Raw genomic sequence first — 21,645 nt, forward strand, 5'->3', positions numbered from 1 at the left:
CATTTTCTGGGGAGTTTAAAACTCTCCTTTCTTGGGGGAATTTAAAGGATAAACAATTTTCTTGAAGTGAAGCAGATTGTATAGACTTAGAGATGAACCTGTTGACACTTTAAAATCAATTAATTAACCTCAAAGCTTGCATTAAACTTTCTTGTTAACTGTTCTGATACAAACCTTTGAAGATTTTAGTTACCATGAAGTTGGGGAAGTATGAACAGATTCAACCATTAGAAAACAAACATAATAATGTAAATAATATATATTAAAAGTAATATAGAATCAAATGTTTTCACTCCTACCTCTTCATAGTAGGCTTGGTAAAGAATGAAGAAAACAAACCATGAATTTTGTCCCCAGATGTTTAAAAAACAAGATTGTGTGGTTTTAAACAAGAGGTATTATACTCTAAAATTATTTCTGTACTTTATATCTTTTATTATTTAGTGTAGATTAACTCATTTACTATTTCTTGAAATTTATGATTATAAATTTTCATAGATGGCCTTATCTGGCTGTCTTTCTATTTAAGCCTTGCCAAATTATCTCTTGTACTTAAATACATTTAAATATATATCTGCAAATAGGGCTTCGGTAGCGACCTCCTCTCTACACGGGTGTGAGCTTCGCCAGCCCCTCCCCCAGGAGACCTGCAGTCGGCCAGCCCTTGCTCCTTGGTAACCATGTGTGACCGAAAGGCCGTAATCAAGAATGCCGATATGTCGGAGGAGATGCAACAGGACTCGGTGGAGTGTGCTACTCAGGCATTGGAAAAGTATAATATAGAGAAGGACATTGCGGCCCATATCAAGAAGGAGTTTGACAAGAAGTACAACCCCACCTGGCACTGCATCGTGGGGAGGAACTTCGGTAGTTATGTGACACATGAAACCAAACACTTCATCTACTTCTACCTGGGCCAAGTGGCTATTCCCCTGTTCAAATCTGGTTAAAAGCATGGACTGTGCCACATACTCAGTGATCCATCCAAAAACAAGGACTGCAGCCTAAATTCCAAATACCAGAGACTGAAGTCTTCAGCCTTGCCTAAGGGAACACCTCCATCTTTGAACCTTTATTGTGTTTTGTACAGGGCATTCTCTGTACTAGTTTGTGGTTATAAAGCAATTAGTAAAACAGCTTACATTTGTGTTTATTTTCTATTCCATACCTCTCTGCCCCATGTTTTTTCTCTTCAAAATCCATTCCTTTAAAGAAATAAATCTGTTGGAGAAGTGAGCGTTAAAAAATAAATAAATATATATATATATATATATCTGCAAATATACTTCCTTAGAAAAGCAGCAATGGAAAAGATAACATGTTTAGATTAGAAATTTGGGAGTCATAGTTGAATTGACTTTCTCTACACTTAAAAATATTCAACCTTAAGGTTGCTTCCTATTTTTTTTGTTTTGTCTTGTTTTCTTCATGGTTAATAAGCACTTAACTCGCCTCTGCTGAACTTTTGCCAGGAATGTGGAAGTCATTGTTGCTTTCATGGTCTTTCTGAATTCTTTTCATTAATTTTTAAACACTTTCTTTTAATCTGGATTTCTGAACAAGTTTTAAAATGGTAACAAACTGATGTCATTTTCACATGCCATTTAAAAAAACTTTCAAGTTTGAGGGAATTTATTCATTTTTTAAAAATCTACAAACATTTCTGTGAATTTCACAAAGCTAAAATAATTAGCTCTTACCAATTCTTTTCCTGTACAGAAAAGTGCAATTAGGAACATTATTTCATAAATAACTTTCACTTTAAATTTTCTTTTAAATCATATTTTAATTTCAGTTTATTGGTAATTTGAAAGCAAACAAATTAAGAATGAAATAACGGTTGTTTGACATAAAATAATCTAAAAATCAATGCTGGAAATATGACTTACATATATCTACAGGCAACTTTAAAGCTTATTTATTCTTTAATAATGGATTCTTGTTTAATCCATTATTTAACTTAATCTTATTTAATCCATTATTATCTGGAACCTTTCATATCCATTTATTAATGTTAATTGAGTACCTATTCTGTGCCGAGAATAAACCTGTCCTCAAAGAAGACAGATATGTAAGAAGACTGAGTTGTAATCTGCTTAAAGGACAGTAAGAACATACAAAGAAGCATCAAGTTCAAAGTCAGGAGAGTAAAAGAATAGGGCAAGGGAGATTCATGGAAGACTTCTCGGAGTCATCACACGTGAGATTTGCCCTTTAGATCTTGTAAGAGTTAACCAGATGGAGAAGGACACGTGCACAGAGGCTTGATAGGGTACCCAGGCAGTTGTGCAATTACCCGCAGCTGGGATGGCTAGAGTTTAGGAATAAGGGCCAAGGAAAGAAGGAGATGGGCAGAGGGATAGTTAGAGGCCATATATATCATGAAGTTTCTTGAATATTATCATTCTAGAGAAAATACAAAATTCACAGTTCTGTAAATTTTTTTTTCTTAAAAATGTGAACTTAAGGGTTTTAGTGTGACTATCCTTCCTGTGTCTTTTAACCAACAAAATATTTAGGATCCATCATGGGAAAATTTGGATCACTGTCTTCCAAAGAATAAAGGAAATACTACCCATAATGACCTCAGAAAATTAAATATGAAAGCTGAAGGAGAATTTGTAAGAATGCTCAGTACTACCGTCAATAAAAGAATACCAGACACTATTTTCTAGGGCACAGGTTCATAATAAGGTCCACAGTTGTTTTTGTAAATGAGTCAAATGCATTGCATACACTGTGGTACAGTCATGTAATTTATGGCATTCCTTTCCTCTGGGCATAGAATGCTAAGAAAAGGGAATAAAAATTGTGTTTTTTCTCAGCATTTGTGTTTGCCAATTTTGCTGAAATGGAGAGAACAGGGATAGAGAAGAGACACCATTTTTTAAGGCTGGTTTCAGAAGAATGACCCAAGTAGTGCTCCAGCACACTCACCTGGGGGCAGTTTTCTCTTTGCAGATTTAATCCTGAAAACTGAAGTTGTTCCTTCAATATTGAAGAACATCTGCTATGTAGTGGGTAGGAGGAGGTTGTCAAAGGTTGGGAAATAACCAAAGAAAACCCATGAATCACTGAAGTAGTGATGAGTAAAAGGTTATTGTGCACATACCGGAAAAAACAGTCTGCAAAGTGGGAGCGCTCAAACCAAAACATGGAATGAGGCTCAGGGGTATGTTATAAAGTAGCTTACATAGTGAGAAAACAGGACCATTTATTCTTCACAGTGGTTGGTTATCATATTAGAATTTTCAGTGGTTACATCATATCAACCTTGGATAACAGTACAAATTCTGCTTATGATTTCCAGAGGCATAAGCAAGAAATGACCCAGGTCAGGTAAGTCTCCCCCAAACAAGCTAAATTAAGCTTTATTTCTTTGTCAAAGGGATTTTGTCTGCTCGGAATTTTCAAGGCTGATCTCCCTTTTTTTAAACAAGATAAATTGTGAACAGGCGGGCTGTTGCTGATGCAGGTTCCTGACGTAGAGAATTCCTATGATTCCAGAACACTAGCAAGGGTTTCAGGAATGGCAGATTTTGGTAATCCTGGCCACAGCCACTAGAACTGAAGAAAGGGCAAATTACTTAACAGAGGGGTAAGCAACTCCTCAATTACTCCATGTACTCTAGTAGCCCAAAACATTAATTCAGAGTCTTAAATATTGAGCTGTTTCCTTTCTCACCATCCAGAGTGTGGACTGATTTGACTCACCTGTCAGTTCTACACAAGTACCCTTCAGCATAGCTAAAGTGAGTCATTCATTTTGGGGGTTTTTTTCCTTGGAAATACAGGGGATGGTATGTGTGTGAGAGTGGAGTGTGTGTATTTGCATTTGTTGTTTTTTAGCAAATGCCACAGAATAGTGTGTGTGTGTGTACGTGTGATTTCAATGTATAATCAAAATACATTGGGGAGTTAAAGAACCACAGACAAACATTATGGCTCAACCGCTGGAAATTTAGAAATTCTGACAATAGGCCTAGTGTGAAGCCTTGGCACTGTTGTTATTTTTGCAGTTTTAGATAGATAACATGTGGATAATACAGTAAAATTAAATAGTACAAAAAAGTAATAATGAAAAATAAAACATCTTTCACCAGTCTCCAAGTTCCCCTCTACTTCAGTTTCTTGTGTGTCTTTCCAGAGGTATTCTCTGCATATAAATGCATATTTTAAAGTTCCTCCCTTTAAACAAAAATGATAGCATCCTTTTACCAATGCTCTCAACCTTGTCAGGCACAAAATTTTAAATAAAATCTCCAAGAGATTTTGAAACAAATTCTTCATTAAGAGCCACTGAAAAAAGCTATGCTTTTGTTCTTCAGAAAAAGGTATAGACAGTTATTTAAAATCTTTTATGTCCCATTTCAAGTGTTTACCAACTCCCTCAAACCCATGGTCCAAATTCATCTGGTTGAGACTCCCCGACCTAAGTTGTTTAGGATCAGCCTGTGTACTTAGTATTGCCACCAGATAAAAAAGAGGATGTCCATTTAACCTTGAATTTCAGATAGACAACAAATATTTTTTTGTTTTTTACTGTAAGTGTATCCCATGTAATAATTGCAATATCTGAAACAAATTTAACTGGGAGTCCTGTATTTTTGCTAAATATGGCAACTCTACAGAAAATTTTGATCTACTGGAAGCTATTTAAACTAATTCTCTGTAGATTTTCCTGTATTAGAGATGACCTAGATTATAACTATAGGACCAGCCTCTTCAGGCTAAAGCCAGTCCTCAGAATTTAACCAGAAATTGGATAGTTTTTGGTTTATTTTGAAATATGTGGCTTTAACTTGCTGTTTTTTCTAATGAGATAAAACTGTATTATACAACAAAGTGGTCACTAAAATAATTCTATAATTTATATATAGTAGATTATTTTTCTTTCAAAGAATTTAAAATATCTAAAGACTGAGATATTTTGGTATTTAAAATAAGCATTAAAATCTTAGCTAATTGGGTTTAGACAAGGATGAAGAGAACCAGCCTAGAGGTGTTTTTTTTTTTAAGTGTAACTGACAATGTTAGTTTCAGGTATATAGCCTAATGATTTGCATTTGTATACATCCTGAAATGATCACCACTCTAAGTCTACTGAGAAGTAACTTTTATTGATTAATTAAATAATCTTTATTATGAAAAAATAATATTAAGTCAGTGCTTAATATTAAGCACTGACATAATATTATTTGATTAAGCATAAGTTTGAGCATTCTTTGGCAATGCCTTTCTTTGGGATTGGAATGAAAACTGACCTTTTCCAGTCCTGTGGCCACTGCTGAGTTTTCCAAATTTGCTGGCATATTGAGTGCAGCACTTTCACAGCATCATCTTTCAGGATTTGAAATAGCTCAACTGGAATTCCATCCCCTCCACTAGCTTTGTTCATAGTGATGCTTTCTAAGGCCCACTTGACTTCACATTCCAGGATGTCTGGCTCTAGGTGAGTGATCACACCATCGTGATTATCTTGGTCGTGAAGATCTTTTTTGTACAGTTCTTCTGTGTATTCTTGCCACCTCTTCTTAATATCTTAAGCTTCTGTTGGGTCCACACCATTCTGTCCTTTATCGAGCCCATCTTTGCATGAAATGTTCCCTTGGTATCTCTAATTTCCATGAAGAGATCTCTAGTCTTTCCCATTCTGTTGTTTTCCTCTATTTCTTTGCATTGATCGCTGAGGAAGGCTTTCTTATCTCTTCTTGCTATTCTTTGGAACTCTGCATTCAGATGCTTATATCTTTCCTTTTCTCTATTGCTTTTCGCTTCTCTTCTCTTCACAGCTATTTGTAAGGCCTCCGCAGACAGCCATTTTGCTTTTTTGCATTTCTTTTCCATGGGGATGGTCTTGATCCCTGTCTCCTCTACAATGCCATGAACCTCATTCCATAGTTCATCAGGCACTCTATCTATCAGACCTAGTCCCTTAAATCTATTTCTCACTTCCACTGTATAATCATAAGGGATTTGATTTAGGTCATTCCTGAATGGTCTAGTGGTTTTCCCCACTTTCTTCAATTTAAGTCTGAATTTGGCTATAAGGAGTTCATGATCTGAGCCACAGTCAGCACCTGGTCTTGTTTTGGTTGACTGTATAGAGCTTCTCCATCTTCGGCTGCAAAGAATATAATCAATCTGATTTTGGTGTTGACCATCTGGTGATGTCCATGTGTAGAGTCTTATCTTGTGTTGTTGGAAGAGGGTGTTTGCTATGACCAGTGCGTTCTCTTGGCAAAACTCTATTAGCCTTTGCCCTGCTTCATTCCGCATTCCAAGGCCAAATTTGCCAGTTACCTCCAGGTGTTTTTAGAAAAGGCAGAGGAATCAGAGATCAAATTGCCAACATCCGCTGCAACATGGAAAAAGCAAGAGAGTTCCAGAAAAATATCTATTTCTGCTTTATTGACTATGCCAAAGCCTTTGACTGTGTGGATCACAATAAACTGTGGAAAATTCTTCAAGAGATGGGCATACCAGACCACCTGACCTGCCTCTTGAGAAACCTATATGCAGGTCAGAAAGCAGCAGTTAGAACTGGATATGGAACAACAGACTGGTTCCAAATAGGAAAAGGAGTACGTCAAGGCTGTATATTGTCACCCTGCTTATTTAACTTATATGCGGAGTACATCATGAGAAATGCTGGGCTGGAAGAAGCGCAAGCTGGATCAAGATTGCCAGGAGAAATATCAATAACCTCAGATATGCGGATGACACCAGCCTCATGGCAGAAAGTGAAGAGAAACTAAAAGGCCTCTTGATGAAAGAGGAGAGTGAAAAAGTTGGCTTAAAGCTCAACATTCAAAAAACGAAGATCATGGCATCCAGTCCTATCACTTCATGGGAAATAGATGGGGAAACAGTGGAGACAGTGTCAGACTTTATTTTTTTGGGCTCCAAAATCACTGCAGATGGTGACTGCAGCCATGAAATTAAGACGCTTACTCCTTGGAAGAAAAAGTATGACCAACCTAGATAGCACATTCAAAAGCAGAGACATTACTTTGCCAACTAAGGTCTGTCTAGTCAAGGCTATGGTTTTTCCTGTGGTCATGTATGGATGTGAGAGTTGGACTGTGAAGAAGGCTGAGTGCTGAAGAATTGATGCTTTTGAACTGTGGTGTTGGAGAAGACTCTTGAGTGTCCCTTGGACTGCAAGGAGATCCAACCAGTCCATTCTAAAGGAGATCAGTCCTGGGTGTTCTTTGGAAGGAACGATGCTAAAGCTGAAACTCCAGTACTTTGGCCACCTCATGCGAAGAGCTGACTCATAGGAAAAGACTCTGATGCTGGGAGGGATTGGGGTCAGGAGGAGAAGGGGATGACAGAGGATGAGATGGCTGGCTGGTATCGCCAACTCGATGGACGTGAGTCTGAGTGAACTCCGGGAGTTGGTGATGGACAGGGAGGTCTGGCGTGCTGTAATTCATGGGGTTGCAAAGAGTCGGACACAACTGAATGACTGAACTGAACTGAACTGAAGCATAAGTAGTATAAAATCCTGAAATGGAAGGTGAAAAATTGTGATTTATAACTTCTAAAGTGAATCAATAACAAAATAATAATAAATATCAAATGAAAAAGACTTACAAATTTTAGAATCCTAATATGAGACAATAGAAACAAGGGTTACCACAGTGGGTATGAATCTGTTACATAGGAAATGAAGAAAAAATTATGATCTGGTTATATCCTGAGTATTCCAAATACGTTTGAATTGGACTCAGGAAAATTAACTTTTATTATTCCACTTAGTAGCTAATAGTTTATTTTCATTTCCTTCACTGTTAATCCACATTGGATTTAAACAGTGGTGTACTGATGTTTAGTAATTAGTTCTCCAAGGGAAAAAAAACCCGTGATTTATATTTGCCAATTTCCATGGCATAAAGACTCTTAACATGACAGATGCAAATCTAACATTTTAAACAACCTGTTTGCAAAATTTCTGAGAACTTAACAAGTGTCCCTTATGAGCATACAAAAGCTATTTCTATTAGTGCATATGACACATCTGATTGGATTTTATAAAAAGAAAATAGAGTTAACTGATGTGTATATCTTGTAATTTTGTCAACCAGCCCCCTCCCAAAAGAATCCTACAACAACAGCAAAAAGGGAATACTTTAAACATTTAATTAATGGAAATTTTGAATGGGCTTGCAAAGGTTTAATAAATGCCTGAAGAAATCTGTTACTTTTGTTCTATCAGGTTTCCCAACTCTAAGGAGAATTTAACAGAAATGAATACCTAAATGCTTTTTGTTCAGTTGCTAAGTGGTGTCTGACTCTGAGACCCCAGGGACTGCAGCACTCAGAGTTACACAGTTCTATAATGACCAGGAAGAAAGAACCAGTCACCACAGAAAACTGGAAATGAGTTACCTCTTTAAGCAAATCCATTCCATATGATTTATGTAGAAATTTCTTTTACTTTTTGCCAAGTTTCATTAAAGCAGTTATATAAAATGATTTAACTGGATTCAATAATGGAGAGCAGAATACCCAAAGACAAAATAATTGGTGGTTTTCCCTCTTACTTTTCACCTCAAACTATGCTCTTGACATTTGAATTTCTTCCAATTTTTGTTTAGGAAAACTGTTAGTGTAGAAAAGTAGTGATTACTGTTAACTAGCCAGTACCATTATTCATTTGGCTGTGTGAATCAGTATTCTAATATGATCACATCTCTGGTGTGCTGCTACATTTGAAGCATTGAAACACAGGTGTCAAGTACATTGCCTTGATATTCTTCCTAATGGTAGTTTTAGCTTGATTGTTCTGGCCATCCTATGTAGGTAATAATTCTATTTCTGGACACTGCCTCTATATTTTTAGTTTTAAGACATAGTCTTAAGATATTTGAATGACAAGAAAGGAATTGCTATTGTTCATGCTAGAGATATATATGGATGTGAGAGTTGGACCGTAAAGAAGGCTGAGTGCCAAATAATTGATGCTCTTGAACTGTGGTGTTGGAGAAGACTCTTGAGAGTCTTTTGGACAGCAAGGAGATCAAACCATCCAATCCTAAAGGAAATCAATCCTGAATATTCATTGGAAGAACTGTTGCTGAAGCTCCAATACTTTGGCCACCTGAGCAAAGAACTGACTCATTGGAAAGACCCTGATGCTGGGAAAGATTGAAGGCAGGAGGCGAAGGGGATGACAAGAGGATGAGGTGGTTGGATGGCATCACTTGCCTCGATTGACCTGAGTCTGAGTAAACTCTGGGAAATGGTGATAGACAGGGAAGCAGGGAGTGCTGCAGTCCATGGGGTTGCAAAGAGTCAGATATGACTGAGCGACTGAACAACAACAATGCTAGAGACTGTTTGCTTCCAGTGGTGGAGCTTCCGTATGATTTGTTATCGTTTATGGATGGGATATTGATACATGCATACTTTGAAAACTTTTCTATGCTCCAAATATTAAATTGGTCTAAAGTTTAATTTTATCTTTGGAAACACTTTTCAAAAAGTTTTTAAGACTTTTACTAACTTTACATCAATACATGGAATAAACTTTTGCAAAAATTTAATTTTGACAAGTGATTGATTAATGTTTGGAGGTTGCTACATTTGGACTAGTAAATTGTTCTATATTTCAGAATGTAGCAGTGAATAACTATGTTTCACAATCTGACTTAATAAGGAAATTCATGCTGGGAATTTTTTAATTGAGGTATAGTTGATGCATGATATTATATAAGCTTTCAGTTCATTTCAGTTGCTCAGTTGTGTCCGACTCTGCAACCCCATGAATCTCAGCACGCCAGGCCTCCCTGTCCATCACCAACTCCCAGAGTTCACTCAGACTCATGTCCATCGAGTCAGTGATGCCATCCAGCCATCTCATCTTCGGTCATCCCCTTCTCCTCCTGCCCCCAATCCCTCCCAGCATCAGAGTCTTTTCCAATGAGTCAACTCTTCGCAGGAGGTGGCCAAAGTACTGGAGTTTCAGCTTTAGAATCGTTCCTTCCAAAGAACACCCAGGACTTATCTCCTTTAGAATGGACTGGTTGGATCTCCTTGCAGTCCAAGGGACTCTCAAGAGTCTTCTCCAACACCACAGTTCAAAAGCATCAATTCTTCAGTACTCAGCTTTCTTCACAGTCCAACTCTCACATCCATACATGACCACTGGAAAAACCATAGCCGTATAAGCTTTAGGTGTCAGTTCAGTTCAGTTCAGTCGCTCAGTCGTGTCCGACTCTGCGACCCCATGAATCGCAGCACGCCAGGCCTCCTTGTCCATCACCAACTCCTGGAGTTCACTCAGACTCACGCCCATCGAAGTCAGTGATGCCATCTAGCCATCTCATCCTCTGTCATCCCCTTTCCTCCTGCCCCCAATCCCTTCCAGCATCAGAGTCTTTTCCAATGAGTCAAATCTTCGCAAGAGGTGGCCAAAGTACTGGAGTTTCAGCTTTAGCACCATTTCTTCCAAAGAAATCCCAGGGCTGATCTCCTTCAGAATGGACTGGTTGGATCTCCTTGCAGTCCAAGGGACTCTCAAGAGTCTTCTCCAACACCACAGCTAGTAATTCACAATTTAAAAGATTATATTCCATTTATAATTATTATAAATATTGACTATATTTTCTGTTTCACTATATATCCTTGTAGCTTATTTATTTTATACATAGTAGTTTTTACCTCTTAATCCCCTATACCTACCTTGCTCCTCCCCCTTTCCCTGCTCCCCTGGTAACCACTAGTTTGTTTTCTATATCTGTAAGTCTTTCATTTTTTAAAACTTATTTTTAATTGGAGGGTAATTTCTTTACAATGTTATGTTAGTTTCTGCTGTATAACAATGAATGTTCTATAAGTATACATATAGCCCCTCTCTCGAGCCTCCCTCCCACTCCCGTAAGTCTGTTTCTTTTTTGTTATATTCACTAGTCTATTTTTTAGATTTCACATATAAGTGATATAACAGAAGTTGTCTCTTTCTGTATGATTTAACATAATACCCTATGAGGCCATCCATTTTGTTGCAAACGGCAAAATTTCAATCTTTCTGTATGGCTGAGTAGTATTTCATTGTGATACACACATATAGATTTTTCTATGTATGTGCTCCGTCGCTTCAGTCGTGTCTTGACTCTGCGATGCCATGGACTGAAGTCTGCCAGGCTTCTCTGTCCATGGGATTTTCCTGGCAAGAATGCTGGAGTGGCTTGCCATGACCTCTTCCAGGGGATCTTCCTGACCCAGGGGTTGAACTCATGTTTCCTGCATCGGCAGAAGGATTCTTTACTGCTGAGCCACCAAGGAAGCGCCCCCACCACATATCTATATGTATCTATATATCTGCTAGGAACCTTGGGGTGCATGTGTCTTTTCAAATTTGTGGGGGTTTTTTTTGGATTATTTACCCAGGAGTGGAGTTGCTGGGTCATATGGTAGTTCAATTTTTAGTTTTCTGAGACTTTCACACTGTTTTCCACAGTGGCTGCAGCCATTTACACTCCCACTAACAGTGTGTGAGGGGTCCCCTTTCTTCAGATCCTCATAAACATTTGTTATTTGTGTTCTTTTGATGATAGCCATTCTGACAGATGTGAAATGATATTTCACTGTGGTTTTAATTTGCATTTCTCTGATGATGTTGAGGAACTTTTCATGTACCTGTTAGCCATCTGTATGCCTTTTACACCTGGAAAGTTTGAAACTGAAAAGAGCATTAGCTAAATGTTTATAACATAAAGAATTATAAAGGGGACTTACATTTTAATTAATACATGATAAAAATATGCAAAAGAAAATGCAACAGTTCAATGACTTATCATGGAGTAGAGTTCAAATATATGCCTGAGGATACAATGCATTAAATGACAATTACTTTTCATAATAAATAGGAAGACAGTATAATATTTTTTTAAAATTGCTAATAAGCTTGTGTAATTTGAGCCCCTTCAAGTTTAACCGGTAGATTGGCTCCACTGTAAAAATATATAGAGAAATTTAAATATTATTCCCTTAATTCCTTCTTAGTGTTGATTACCTCAAAAAAATATGTAGTTTCTGTTTTACAGAAACTACCTGGTGATGAATTACCAAAGTAGGTCAAGCAGCAAAAAGACATAATTGGTGTGACAGATTTTATCACTTAATGATGCAAAACATGATTTGGGGGTAATATCTGGAATATATTAATAATAGATTGCTCTTATACGAAAGACTTTGCTTTCAAGATGCTAAAAGTTATGTTTTACCTTAAATGATGTGTTTGAACCACTCACAAATTATCTGGTCATGGGTCCATAAAAATTAAATCTTGTATACAAGAATAATTTAGTACCCAATGTATTTTGATTATGGGAATGATCAACAGCCTTATAAGCTGCCATGCTGCTAATATATATTTGTGTGTGTGATTATATATGTGTGTGTAAAACACCTCTGGGTGTTTGTTAGCCAAAATGTTCCTATAGTATTTTATGATAATGTAGACTAACAAAATTTTTTTCTGAATTTGATGGTCCCAAACCTAACTTTTTGAAGAGAAATTAATTGTTCTAAGTGTGGAGTTCTGTTCAGAAATTTTGGAAGAAGAAAAATGCTCATTTAGGAAATAAGACTTTACGTACAGTTGGAGAATTGTGTAAACAGTATGGTTGAGGATAATCTCTATTGTGAACGGTAGATTATTTTACTTTTGAAGGGAAAGCACACCATTTTTTTAAGGGAGAGGAGAGGTGGATAGCAATGTTAGGTGATATAAATAGAAAAATGTTGGAAAGAGAAAAGTGTTTAGTCAATGCTTAACAGCCTTTTCACTGCATAGCACACTTCAGCATGTAAATATTGGCCATAACCCACTTGGAAGAGGGTATTTGTATGCTCCAGCTGGACTCCGAGAACTGCGGCAAACAATTTAGCAAGAGTGGTGGCTGGACAGTCAGAAAGGCTCAGGATATTTACCTCAAACCCAGGAGGAAGTGCAGCTAGGCAGGAACAAAGATAAAAGCGGAAGAGACTGGGACACCTGAGCAGGCCCTATAATAGGGGAGGAGTTTCAAATGCTGACTAGTCAGTTGGGAGAACTTAAACACACTCAGCTGTCAAGACATCTGAGGAGTGCTCTACTAGTAGTGACTGGATTGAACTGTGTGTGTGTGTGTGTGTGTGTGTGTGTGTGTGATTAGGAGACAAGTAATTAATGATCAAGCATTCGTCAGGAAGTTGCTAAGCGTATTTTGATGTCTAATAGCAAGTCAAACTTGGTGACTGCGGTTAATGATTACTCAGAAAGGCCGGGAAGTAACTCCACAGAGAAAAAAGGAAATGGTGGCCCTGCATCCAAGGTTGCGATATTCTGAGTGAAAGATATCCGAAGTTCGGAATATGTTCTTTGAGCTACCGGTTAGGAATCTGCCTCCCATCCAACCCCCCATGCGCGAGGTACCCATTCCAGAAAAGGGGCAAGCTCAGTTCTCTTTTCCTGCAGGAGACACACCTCAGGTCACATTTTCCATTATCTTCCATCTCCTGTCCCGGGTCTCCTGCATTGCAGGCGGATTCTTTACTAACCAAGCTACCAGGGAAGACCCCTGTCATCACCACAATCCCAAATGAATGCTGAAAGATCTACTTCTTTTTATGATTTCCTGGCAGAACTTTAATATTTTATTAAAAACAGAATCAGAGGCAGTTTGCATTTATATTTGACGTTCTGCACGTTTTAGTGATTCCCAAGATCACCTTAACCATTAAGACTTTTTTTCCTTATAAATAAAATACAACTCTCCACAATCTAAACCCAAGGATTTGGATGAGGTTTCCTTGTCTGGGTTTCTCCCAAGCGGAGGAGCCAAGTGGCAGTAAAGAGCCGCCTCATTTAAGGTGACACGGGGCAGAGAAGGGCGGTGGGCGACTTTTCCTTCTCTCCCTTTCCTTTTGGGAGACAGACATTCAAGTGGCTCCGGCGGCGGTGGGACAGTCCGAGCCCGGAGGTAGGGGAAACAGAGACTGGGCGGGAAGGAAGAGTTGTGCGAGTGGTAGACCCTCCAGTAAGAGCGGAGCCTGCTCGCCTCGGCGGGCAAGCACGGGTCCGCCCAGATCCCAGGGTGCATCGCGCCCCGCCCCCTCCCCTCTCCGCGTCCCGCCTTCCCTCGGCCCTGGCCCCCTCCCAGCCGGCTTCGGGAGGCGGGGACACGGCGTCGGCGGCGGCTCCTCCAGTCGCGTCTTTCTCACTCACTGGGGAACCCGGCGGTGGCGGCACCTTTGGAGGCTGAGCAGCCGAGCCGCGAGCCCGCCAGTGGGAGGTCGGGCAGACTGACGGCAGAGCCGACGGACGGACGGACAGCGGGGCAGCCAGGCGGTTCGAGTCGCCTCAGGATCCACCATGAGCTGGGGCACGGAGCTGTGGGTGAGTCGGGGAGAGGGGCGCCCCGCGCGGACCCTGGCCCCGGAGGGACTCGGGCTGAGCAGGCGTCGGCGGCCGGAGCGCGTCGGGCGGTCCCCGGCGCCGGCAGAGGGTGGGGGTACTGCTGTTCTTTGTGTGCGAACCCCTCTTCCTTCTAGGCAGGGCTTGAGAGGCTGCTGGTCCGCGCTCCCGCCCCTGCCGCGGCGGTGGGGCTGAGGGCAGCGAATTGGACGGCCGGGGGAGCTGCCCGCCGGTTGCCGCGTCCGCCGCCATCCTCTGGGTTTCTCTCTCTTCTCCTCCGCCTTTACTTTCCGGACGCCTGGCTCCGTGCCGGGCCGCGCTTCTCTGCCTTTGTACCTCCCCTCCCAGAGGCGGGGGAGGGGGCCCATTGTCCCACAGGGGCGCTGTTCGCGGGCGGGGAGGGGGCTCGCCGCGGCCCAGAGCCCGGGCGAGGGTCCCTGGGGCGAGGGCGTCTCCGGACCGGGGCGACGCGGGGAGCCGCGAGGCACCGCCCGCCGCCGTCGCCCCAGGTAGGGGGAGCCGGGCGGCTTTGTTCGGAGTCCGGCCTCTGGCCAGCCAGGCCCAGCCCACACGCCCATTTCCCTCTCCGTGTCTCGTTGCTCTGACCGGAGTGGCTTCGGGGACTCTAGCTGGGCCACGTCTGGCTGCTATCTTGAGCCAGGGGGGTGGCTTTTGTGATCTGAATTAAATTGAGTGATCGATGGGGAAGCCAGTTTTCCCCAAATCGTGCGGCTTCCCGATTGCTTTACTTCCCTTTCGTTGTTCTTTATTCTCACTCCTTCTCTCGCTTTTCTTTCTTTTTCCTACTTGCCTTTCTTGGGCGCTGAAGGTTCTAGACAATGCCCAGTGTCGGTCCAGGTGAGGGTGGACTGTAATAGGTCAGAGAATTGGCTCGTGACGCCTACACGGGAAGGGTGGAGGTGTGGCGGGCAGTGATTTCTCAGGTGCCGCGGAGGGACGGAGAACGTGGGGGCGCTGTCCCGAGATCCTCCTGATTTCAGCCATTCCGCCTTTTTATCCCACCTGTGCATGTTTTCCTTGCCTTTTGTTAACCAGGATCTCCTGAAATCACTGCAAGAGAAAGAAGTTTTTTGTCTCCATGCATCCAGTTAGGGTAGCAGTGAAGGCAGATCGGTTAATTGAAGGGCACAGTGTTTTTATGTTTCACGTTTTACTCACAGATTGGGAATCTTAGAATTGAACTTTAGAGTTCATCTAGTTGATGAACTTCACCCCAGAAATCTGCAACATTCTAGGCAAGTGTTTGTCCATTCTGTAAACACACCGCCCAAGAGAAAATACCCTGGAGTCCCCTCCATTTACGTTCTTAGATAGCTTTAATTATACCTGTTTGGGGGAGGATTGTGTAGTAAATTATGTGAGCTTTAATTTTTTACTCGGTTAGATTCTCAGGCGTTATTGATCTTTTCCATTGACATAGGACGTTCTGTAATTGATTATAGTTTGTCCTAATTAAAGGAGATGACCGTTTTACTTTCCAATTTTATAATTAGAAAATATTTTTGTTTTTACATGCTTATATGATCCACGTTTCAGAGGAAGGAAGAATGTAAGCAGAATACTTTAAAAAGTATAACTCGTAAAACAGTGGAGGAATATTGTTTAGATTTAACTTAATTTAGACTGGAAAAAAGTGCTTTGTATAACACTGTTGAAAAGCAATTTTAAGGAGAAACAAAATATTTTAGTGAAGACTAAAATGTGATCTTTAAGAATATTTTAATTTAAAAATATAATACAGTCAGAAGCAGTTACCTGTCTCCTAATTCAGTGATTTACGTTCAGTGTTTGAGTAGTTTTTCAGCAATTTAAAAAGGTAAATCATAGAAGAGGTGGGAATTTCTGTTATAACTAAAAATTATTTTGTATCCTTTTGGGATAAAAAAATTAATTTTTCTCTTAAAATTTCATATATCTCCAGGTTTTAACTTGTTTTTTAGTGGTTTGAGGGAAATATTAGCAATTAAATAACGTGGAATCAACTAATATCAATGGGATGCTTACACCTTAAGTAAGTAGAAATTGGTATAGAGAACTGTTTGCACCAGAAGAGGCCTTAGAAAAATTTGAGTAGATTTCCTGGGTTTTTACAGTTACTTATTTATTTAAGTTTGGCTGTGCCGGGTCTGTGTTGCCCTTTCTAGTTGCGAAGAGCAGGGGCTTCTCTTTGCAGTGGCTTCACTTGTGGAGCTCTGGTTCTAGGGCATGTGGGCTTCAATAGTTCTGGCGTGCGTGTTGAAGTCATAGGAATCTTTTCGACCCTACGGACTGTAGCCTGCCAGGCTCCTCTGTCCATAGGATTTCCCAGCAAGAATACTGGAGTGGGTTGCCATTTCCTTTTACAGGGCTTCTTCCGACCCAGGGATCGAACCTGTTTCTATAGCAGTGACTCACCTGGGAAGCCCCAGATTCGAGCAAAATTAATGTTAGGGAAACATTGATAAAAGAATGTAATTCCATGGTTGACCCATATTCACAATGATTTGATGATAAAGAAGCTATTTGAAGCATTCGTACTTGAATTCCTAGTCTGGTAAAGAAATTTGGATTCCTTCTGTCACTAGTAACCGCACCCTAATCCCTACTCTGCCAGTCCTGTGTGCTTGGCAAAGCATGCACCAGATTGACTCAGACTCTAGTACCTCAGAATTAGGCACAAATGGTTTTAGTTGTGGCAGGTGGGCTCAGTATTGCTCTTCTCTGGCTGTTATGGAGCATGGGCTTAGTTGCTCTACTGCATGTGTGATCTTGGCGAATCAGGGATTGAACCTGTGTCCCGCATTGGCAAGGCGTAGATTTCTTGTTGTTGTTTTTATTTATTTATTTTTACAAATCTCAGTTTTGAATAAGGTTATTGTGGTTCGATATGATTGTAACAAACACCTGCTCTTGCCATTGAGGAATTTGAGGCTGGGAAAATTCTATTGAAAATTTGAATGTAGAAACTAGTTATTATTTTCATCTGTGAAAGTGAAGTCGCTCAGTCGTGTCCGACTCTTTGTGACCCCATGGACTGTAGCCTACCAGGCTCCTCTGTCCACGGGATTTTCCAGGCAATAGTACTGGAGTGGATTGCCGTTTCCTTCCGCAGAGGATCTTCCTGAGCCAGGGATCGAACCCGGATCTCCCGCATTGTAAACAGACGCTTTACCGTCTGAGCCGCATCTGTAGGATCACGTTATTGTCCCAAAGTTAAACCTCGCTGAGAACATATTGTTAACAAAAGAAAATATGATAAAGCAGTTATACACTCAAACTTATTTCTTATAATATTCATTGGAGTTTATTGCTATCTTAAGTCTTACGTTAAACTTGAGAATAAAGTTATAAAATTAAACCATTAATACTGACTCTGGGGTACAGAACTAATAGTAATAGGCTAAATTGGTTGTGTCAGATTTTTGTTTGGGGATATACGTTAACTGGTAATAAATTGTGCTTTAGGAGATTTCTTGTGTTCCAAACGGGCATTTAAGTAAGGTAGTGAATATATGCTAGGGACTCAGTTCTGGGTTCTGTGTTCTGGGTGGTATCACTCAAAGAGGTGACATTCATTTCTTCAGGATGCATTGTTTATTATGTTGATTTCTTTATTACCATAGGAAGAATGGTAGATAGAGAAGTCTAAATATGAATTAATAATTTTGCAAAGCATAGATTTTGTAATTATTAGCCCTTTTTACAAATAAGGAAATTAGAAATTGGAGAAGTCCTATCTTTTATTAGGAGATAGCTTTTTAGTCTTTTGAGGAGCAAGTTAAAGGTCAACGAGAAAAAAAAACCAGTTTATGTATGAATTGTGAGTGTATATATAGATAGAAAAAAATGTTTGCATAGGTCACGCTCATATCCTGATTTATTAAAAAATTTGCTCCCTCCTCACTGGGGAAATGAGGGAACTAGTCTGGAAATTAGGAAGTAGGTTCAAATGTCTGACTTAATTTATAGGGATACATAAACCTTTCTTGTGCCTTAGTTTCCTGGTCTATGATTTTTGGCCCTTAGTTTTCAGAGTGTATAATTTGAAAGCCATTATTTTCATCATATTTCTAGCTAGGTGCATATGACAAAGCTCATGATATCTTTTTGGAAGAAATTTTAAAATGTGCATTGGTTGATAGATTCAGTGAATTCTTTATTTTACACTTCTAGTCTTTACCCTTTAATACTTCCTATCTTTGATAGCACTTCTGTATTAACACTTTACATTGTAAACGTGTAAAACTAAGCTTTTGAGCCCTTGAGTGTAGGGACTGGGTTAATGTTTTTGTTTTCACTAATACAGTGACTGTTGGTGATCATACATGTTTGCCCACTTGAATTAATGGTTCATTGCATTACCCAGAGTATTGATTACTGATTAACAATTGGATCCTTGAGGAAGTTTTTATGGTTCCGAAAGCCTTAGTAGGTGATGATAAATTTAGGTGGTCTGTTGCTACTGCTGCTGCTAAGTCGCTTCAGTCGTGTCAGACTCTGTGCGACCCTATAGACGGCAGCCCACCAGGCTCCGCCGTCCCTGGGATTCTCCAGGCAAGAACACTGGAGTGGGTTGCCATTTCCTTCTCCAATGCATGAAAGTGAAGTCACTGAGTCGTGTCCAACTCTCAGCGACCCCATGGACTGCAGCCTACCAGGCTCCTCCATCCATGGGAGTTTCCAGGCAAGAGTACTGGAGTGGGGTGCCATTGCCTTCTCCGTTAGGTGGTCTAGTTATTAACAATTGAAGAAGGTCTAAATGATCTGAAGCCAAAATGATGAACTCAAGTTGTAGTATTTCGGTTAATAGTTTTAACAGATTGGGAGAAAACTGACCTCTAAACATAGTTTTTGTAAATTCACCTGATGTGACTGCCAAAATAGCCAATGAAATGGTAACTCGACTTGCTGTGGTGATCATTTTGAAATGTTTAGAAATACTGAAATCACTATGTTATATAACAGGAACTAACATAGTGTTGTAGATAAGTTAAACTTAGAAAAACAAACTCACAGAGAGCTTTGTGGTGAGAGTAGGGGAGGAGAGGAAGGAAACTGGATGAAGACAGTCCAAAGGTATAAACTAGTTTTAAGTACTAGGGATATAATGTACAATGTGGTAAATAAAATTAACAGTATTGTATATTATATATGAAGGTATCTCTAGTGGCTCAGTGGTAAAGAATCTGCCTGCCAATGCAGGAAACGTGGGTTCAGTCCCTAGGTTGGGAAGGTCCCCCAGAGAAGGAAATGGCAACCTACTCCAATATTCTTGCCTGGGAAATCCCATGGACAAAAATGCCTGGAGAGCTATAGTCCTTGGGGTTGCAAGAGAGTCGGACACGACTTAACAACTAAACAACAATGTTCTATAGGAAGGTTGTCAAGAGCATAAATCCTAGGGGTTAAATTTTTTTAGTTCTTTAATTTTGTATCTGTATGGGATGATGTTCATTGAACTTACTGTGGTAGTCATTTTATGATGTATGTAAGTCAAATCATTATGCTGTACCTTAAACTTATATAGTGATGCATGTCAGTTATATCACAGAAAAACTGGAAGAGAGGGAGAAAAACCCAAATAGCTGATGAAATCGTAGGCCACATGTAGATTTTTATAGCTCAAAGGAGTTTGGTCCCATTGTAGTCTATAGTGTTTAGACCAAATCTTGGTTTTGCTTAAGGTTTTTTTTAGAATATACTTATTTAGAGGAGGCTGACAAAAAAAAGTCCTAATCTTGTGAGCGGCTTTGTTTTTTCAAAGGTCATGAAAGTACTGTAGAAATTTGGTTTAAAAAATGAAATAATTATTGAGTGTCTGTTATGGGGAAACACTTTGTGATGTGTGTGCTTAGTTGCTCAGTTGTGTCCGACTCTTTGCGACCCCATGGACTGTAGCACGCCAGGCTCCTCTGTCCATAGGGATTCTCCAGGCAAGAATATTGGAGTGGGTTACCGTGCCCTCCTCCAGGGGATCTTTCCAGCCTAGGGACTGAATCCAGGTCTCCAGCATTGCAGGCGGATTTTTACTGTCTGAGCCACCAGGGAAATGCGATGTATGGTAAGATTTATTAAGGCTTGTAATGTCAGACTTATGAATTAGAGTCATTTTGAGGTGATACTACTTTCCTAACTCTAGAATATTCCCGTATATTAATATCACTGTTCAGAATAGCCTCTGTTGACCAGTTCCTCCTAACCCCCTCCCTCTAGAGTATACATTCTGGATATTACCTTTCTTATGGGACTACCCCTTTATATTTATTTCTTGCATATTCAAGTCTTTGGAAAATAGTAATGGTATAAATATGTTTTACATTACCTTTTTTTGGGTAGAAATTGTTGTGTTCAACATTGTATTATTGTCGTTACTCATTAAGGAGGGCGACAGTCAATCAAGACACTTATTTATGCTGCTATTCTCTCCTCACAGTAATAAGGTGGGGGCTGGAGAGTAAGCCAGTCTCCTCTTCATTCTACTTCCTTAAACCACTCATTTCCACTCCCCTCCCTTTTATCTTTAAAAAAAAAAAAAAAAGAAAAGCACTCTAATCTTCCCGCAATCTATAAAATATAGGTTTGGCTGGAAACTTAAAAGCCTGTTCTGCCTATTTTTTCTTATCAGCCCCTGTGTGCAGGCAGAAAATAGGACAAGAGAACAATAATGCTTTCTAATAATGGAGCATCTTCTGTGTACACTCATAAATAGTACCTTATTTCATAATCTTCGGCTTTAAACATTTGCGTCTCACTAGCAAAAAACAAAAAAATCCTCTTTTGGGGAACATAGTCATATTTGCTGTATATTAAAAACTAGTAGCAAATATTATATAAAATTTTTTGTTTTATAGGAAACAAATTTGTTCCGTATATTAGCAATGTTCATATAAGTTCTTGATAGAGAACTAGTCAGACTTTTAACAGTACCTTGTGAAATATGTGCAATATATGTAATATATGTGCAGTATATATTTGTTACATGTTGAAAATAAAAATGTATGGAATCAGATTTTCCTATTTTTGGCACACCATTATTTTGTTGTTTCTGGACCATAAAAGTCATCTGGTTTGTTCCTTTTGTATTCTTGCTGTATTGCTGAATTTGTAGAAAAGGAATAGGTATGAAATAAGCACTGAAATATTTGTTGAATGACAGAATTAGTGAATTGCTAGAACTCTATCATCAAATCATGTCAAAACGAAGGTTATTTTAGTGCTTTTTTCCCCTGACATGTATA

At 39.7% G+C, this 21,645-nt stretch overlaps 2 protein-coding genes across 4 annotated transcripts in view; both read left to right on the forward strand.

Annotated features, from left to right (window-relative positions):
• The first annotated feature begins 602 nt into the window (after positions 1–602).
• On the forward strand, positions 603–1,136 carry LOC114113093 (dynein light chain 1, cytoplasmic-like). The gene has a single exon (XM_027964772.3). The coding sequence runs from the start codon at positions 681–683 to the stop codon at positions 948–950; it is 270 nt and encodes an 89-aa protein (XP_027820573.1). The 5' UTR covers positions 603–680; the 3' UTR covers positions 951–1,136.
• Positions 1,137–14,212: 13,076 nt separating this feature from the next.
• FNBP1L (formin binding protein 1 like) overlaps positions 14,213–21,645 on the forward strand; it is a 113,462-nt gene continuing 106,029 nt past the window's right edge. For all 3 annotated transcript variants that reach the window (XM_012176510.4, XM_012176492.4, XM_004002206.5), the window contains exon 1: positions 14,213–14,389. In XM_012176510.4, coding sequence (XP_012031900.1) covers positions 14,366–14,389 — 24 coding nt within the window. In that variant the 5' untranslated portion in view covers positions 14,213–14,365. The remainder of the gene's footprint in view (positions 14,390–21,645) is intronic.

The sequence above is a fragment of the Ovis aries genome, chromosome 1 (genome assembly GCF_016772045.2).
Source record: "Ovis aries strain OAR_USU_Benz2616 breed Rambouillet chromosome 1, ARS-UI_Ramb_v3.0, whole genome shotgun sequence".
NCBI classification, from domain to species: Eukaryota; Metazoa; Chordata; class Mammalia; order Artiodactyla; family Bovidae; genus Ovis; species Ovis aries.

What these genes read in the sequence shown, in the direction of transcription:
- LOC114113093 (XM_027964772.3), top strand. Translation starts at nt 681, where the DNA reads ATGTGTGACCGAAAGGCCGTAATCAAGAATGCCGATATGTCGGAGGAG.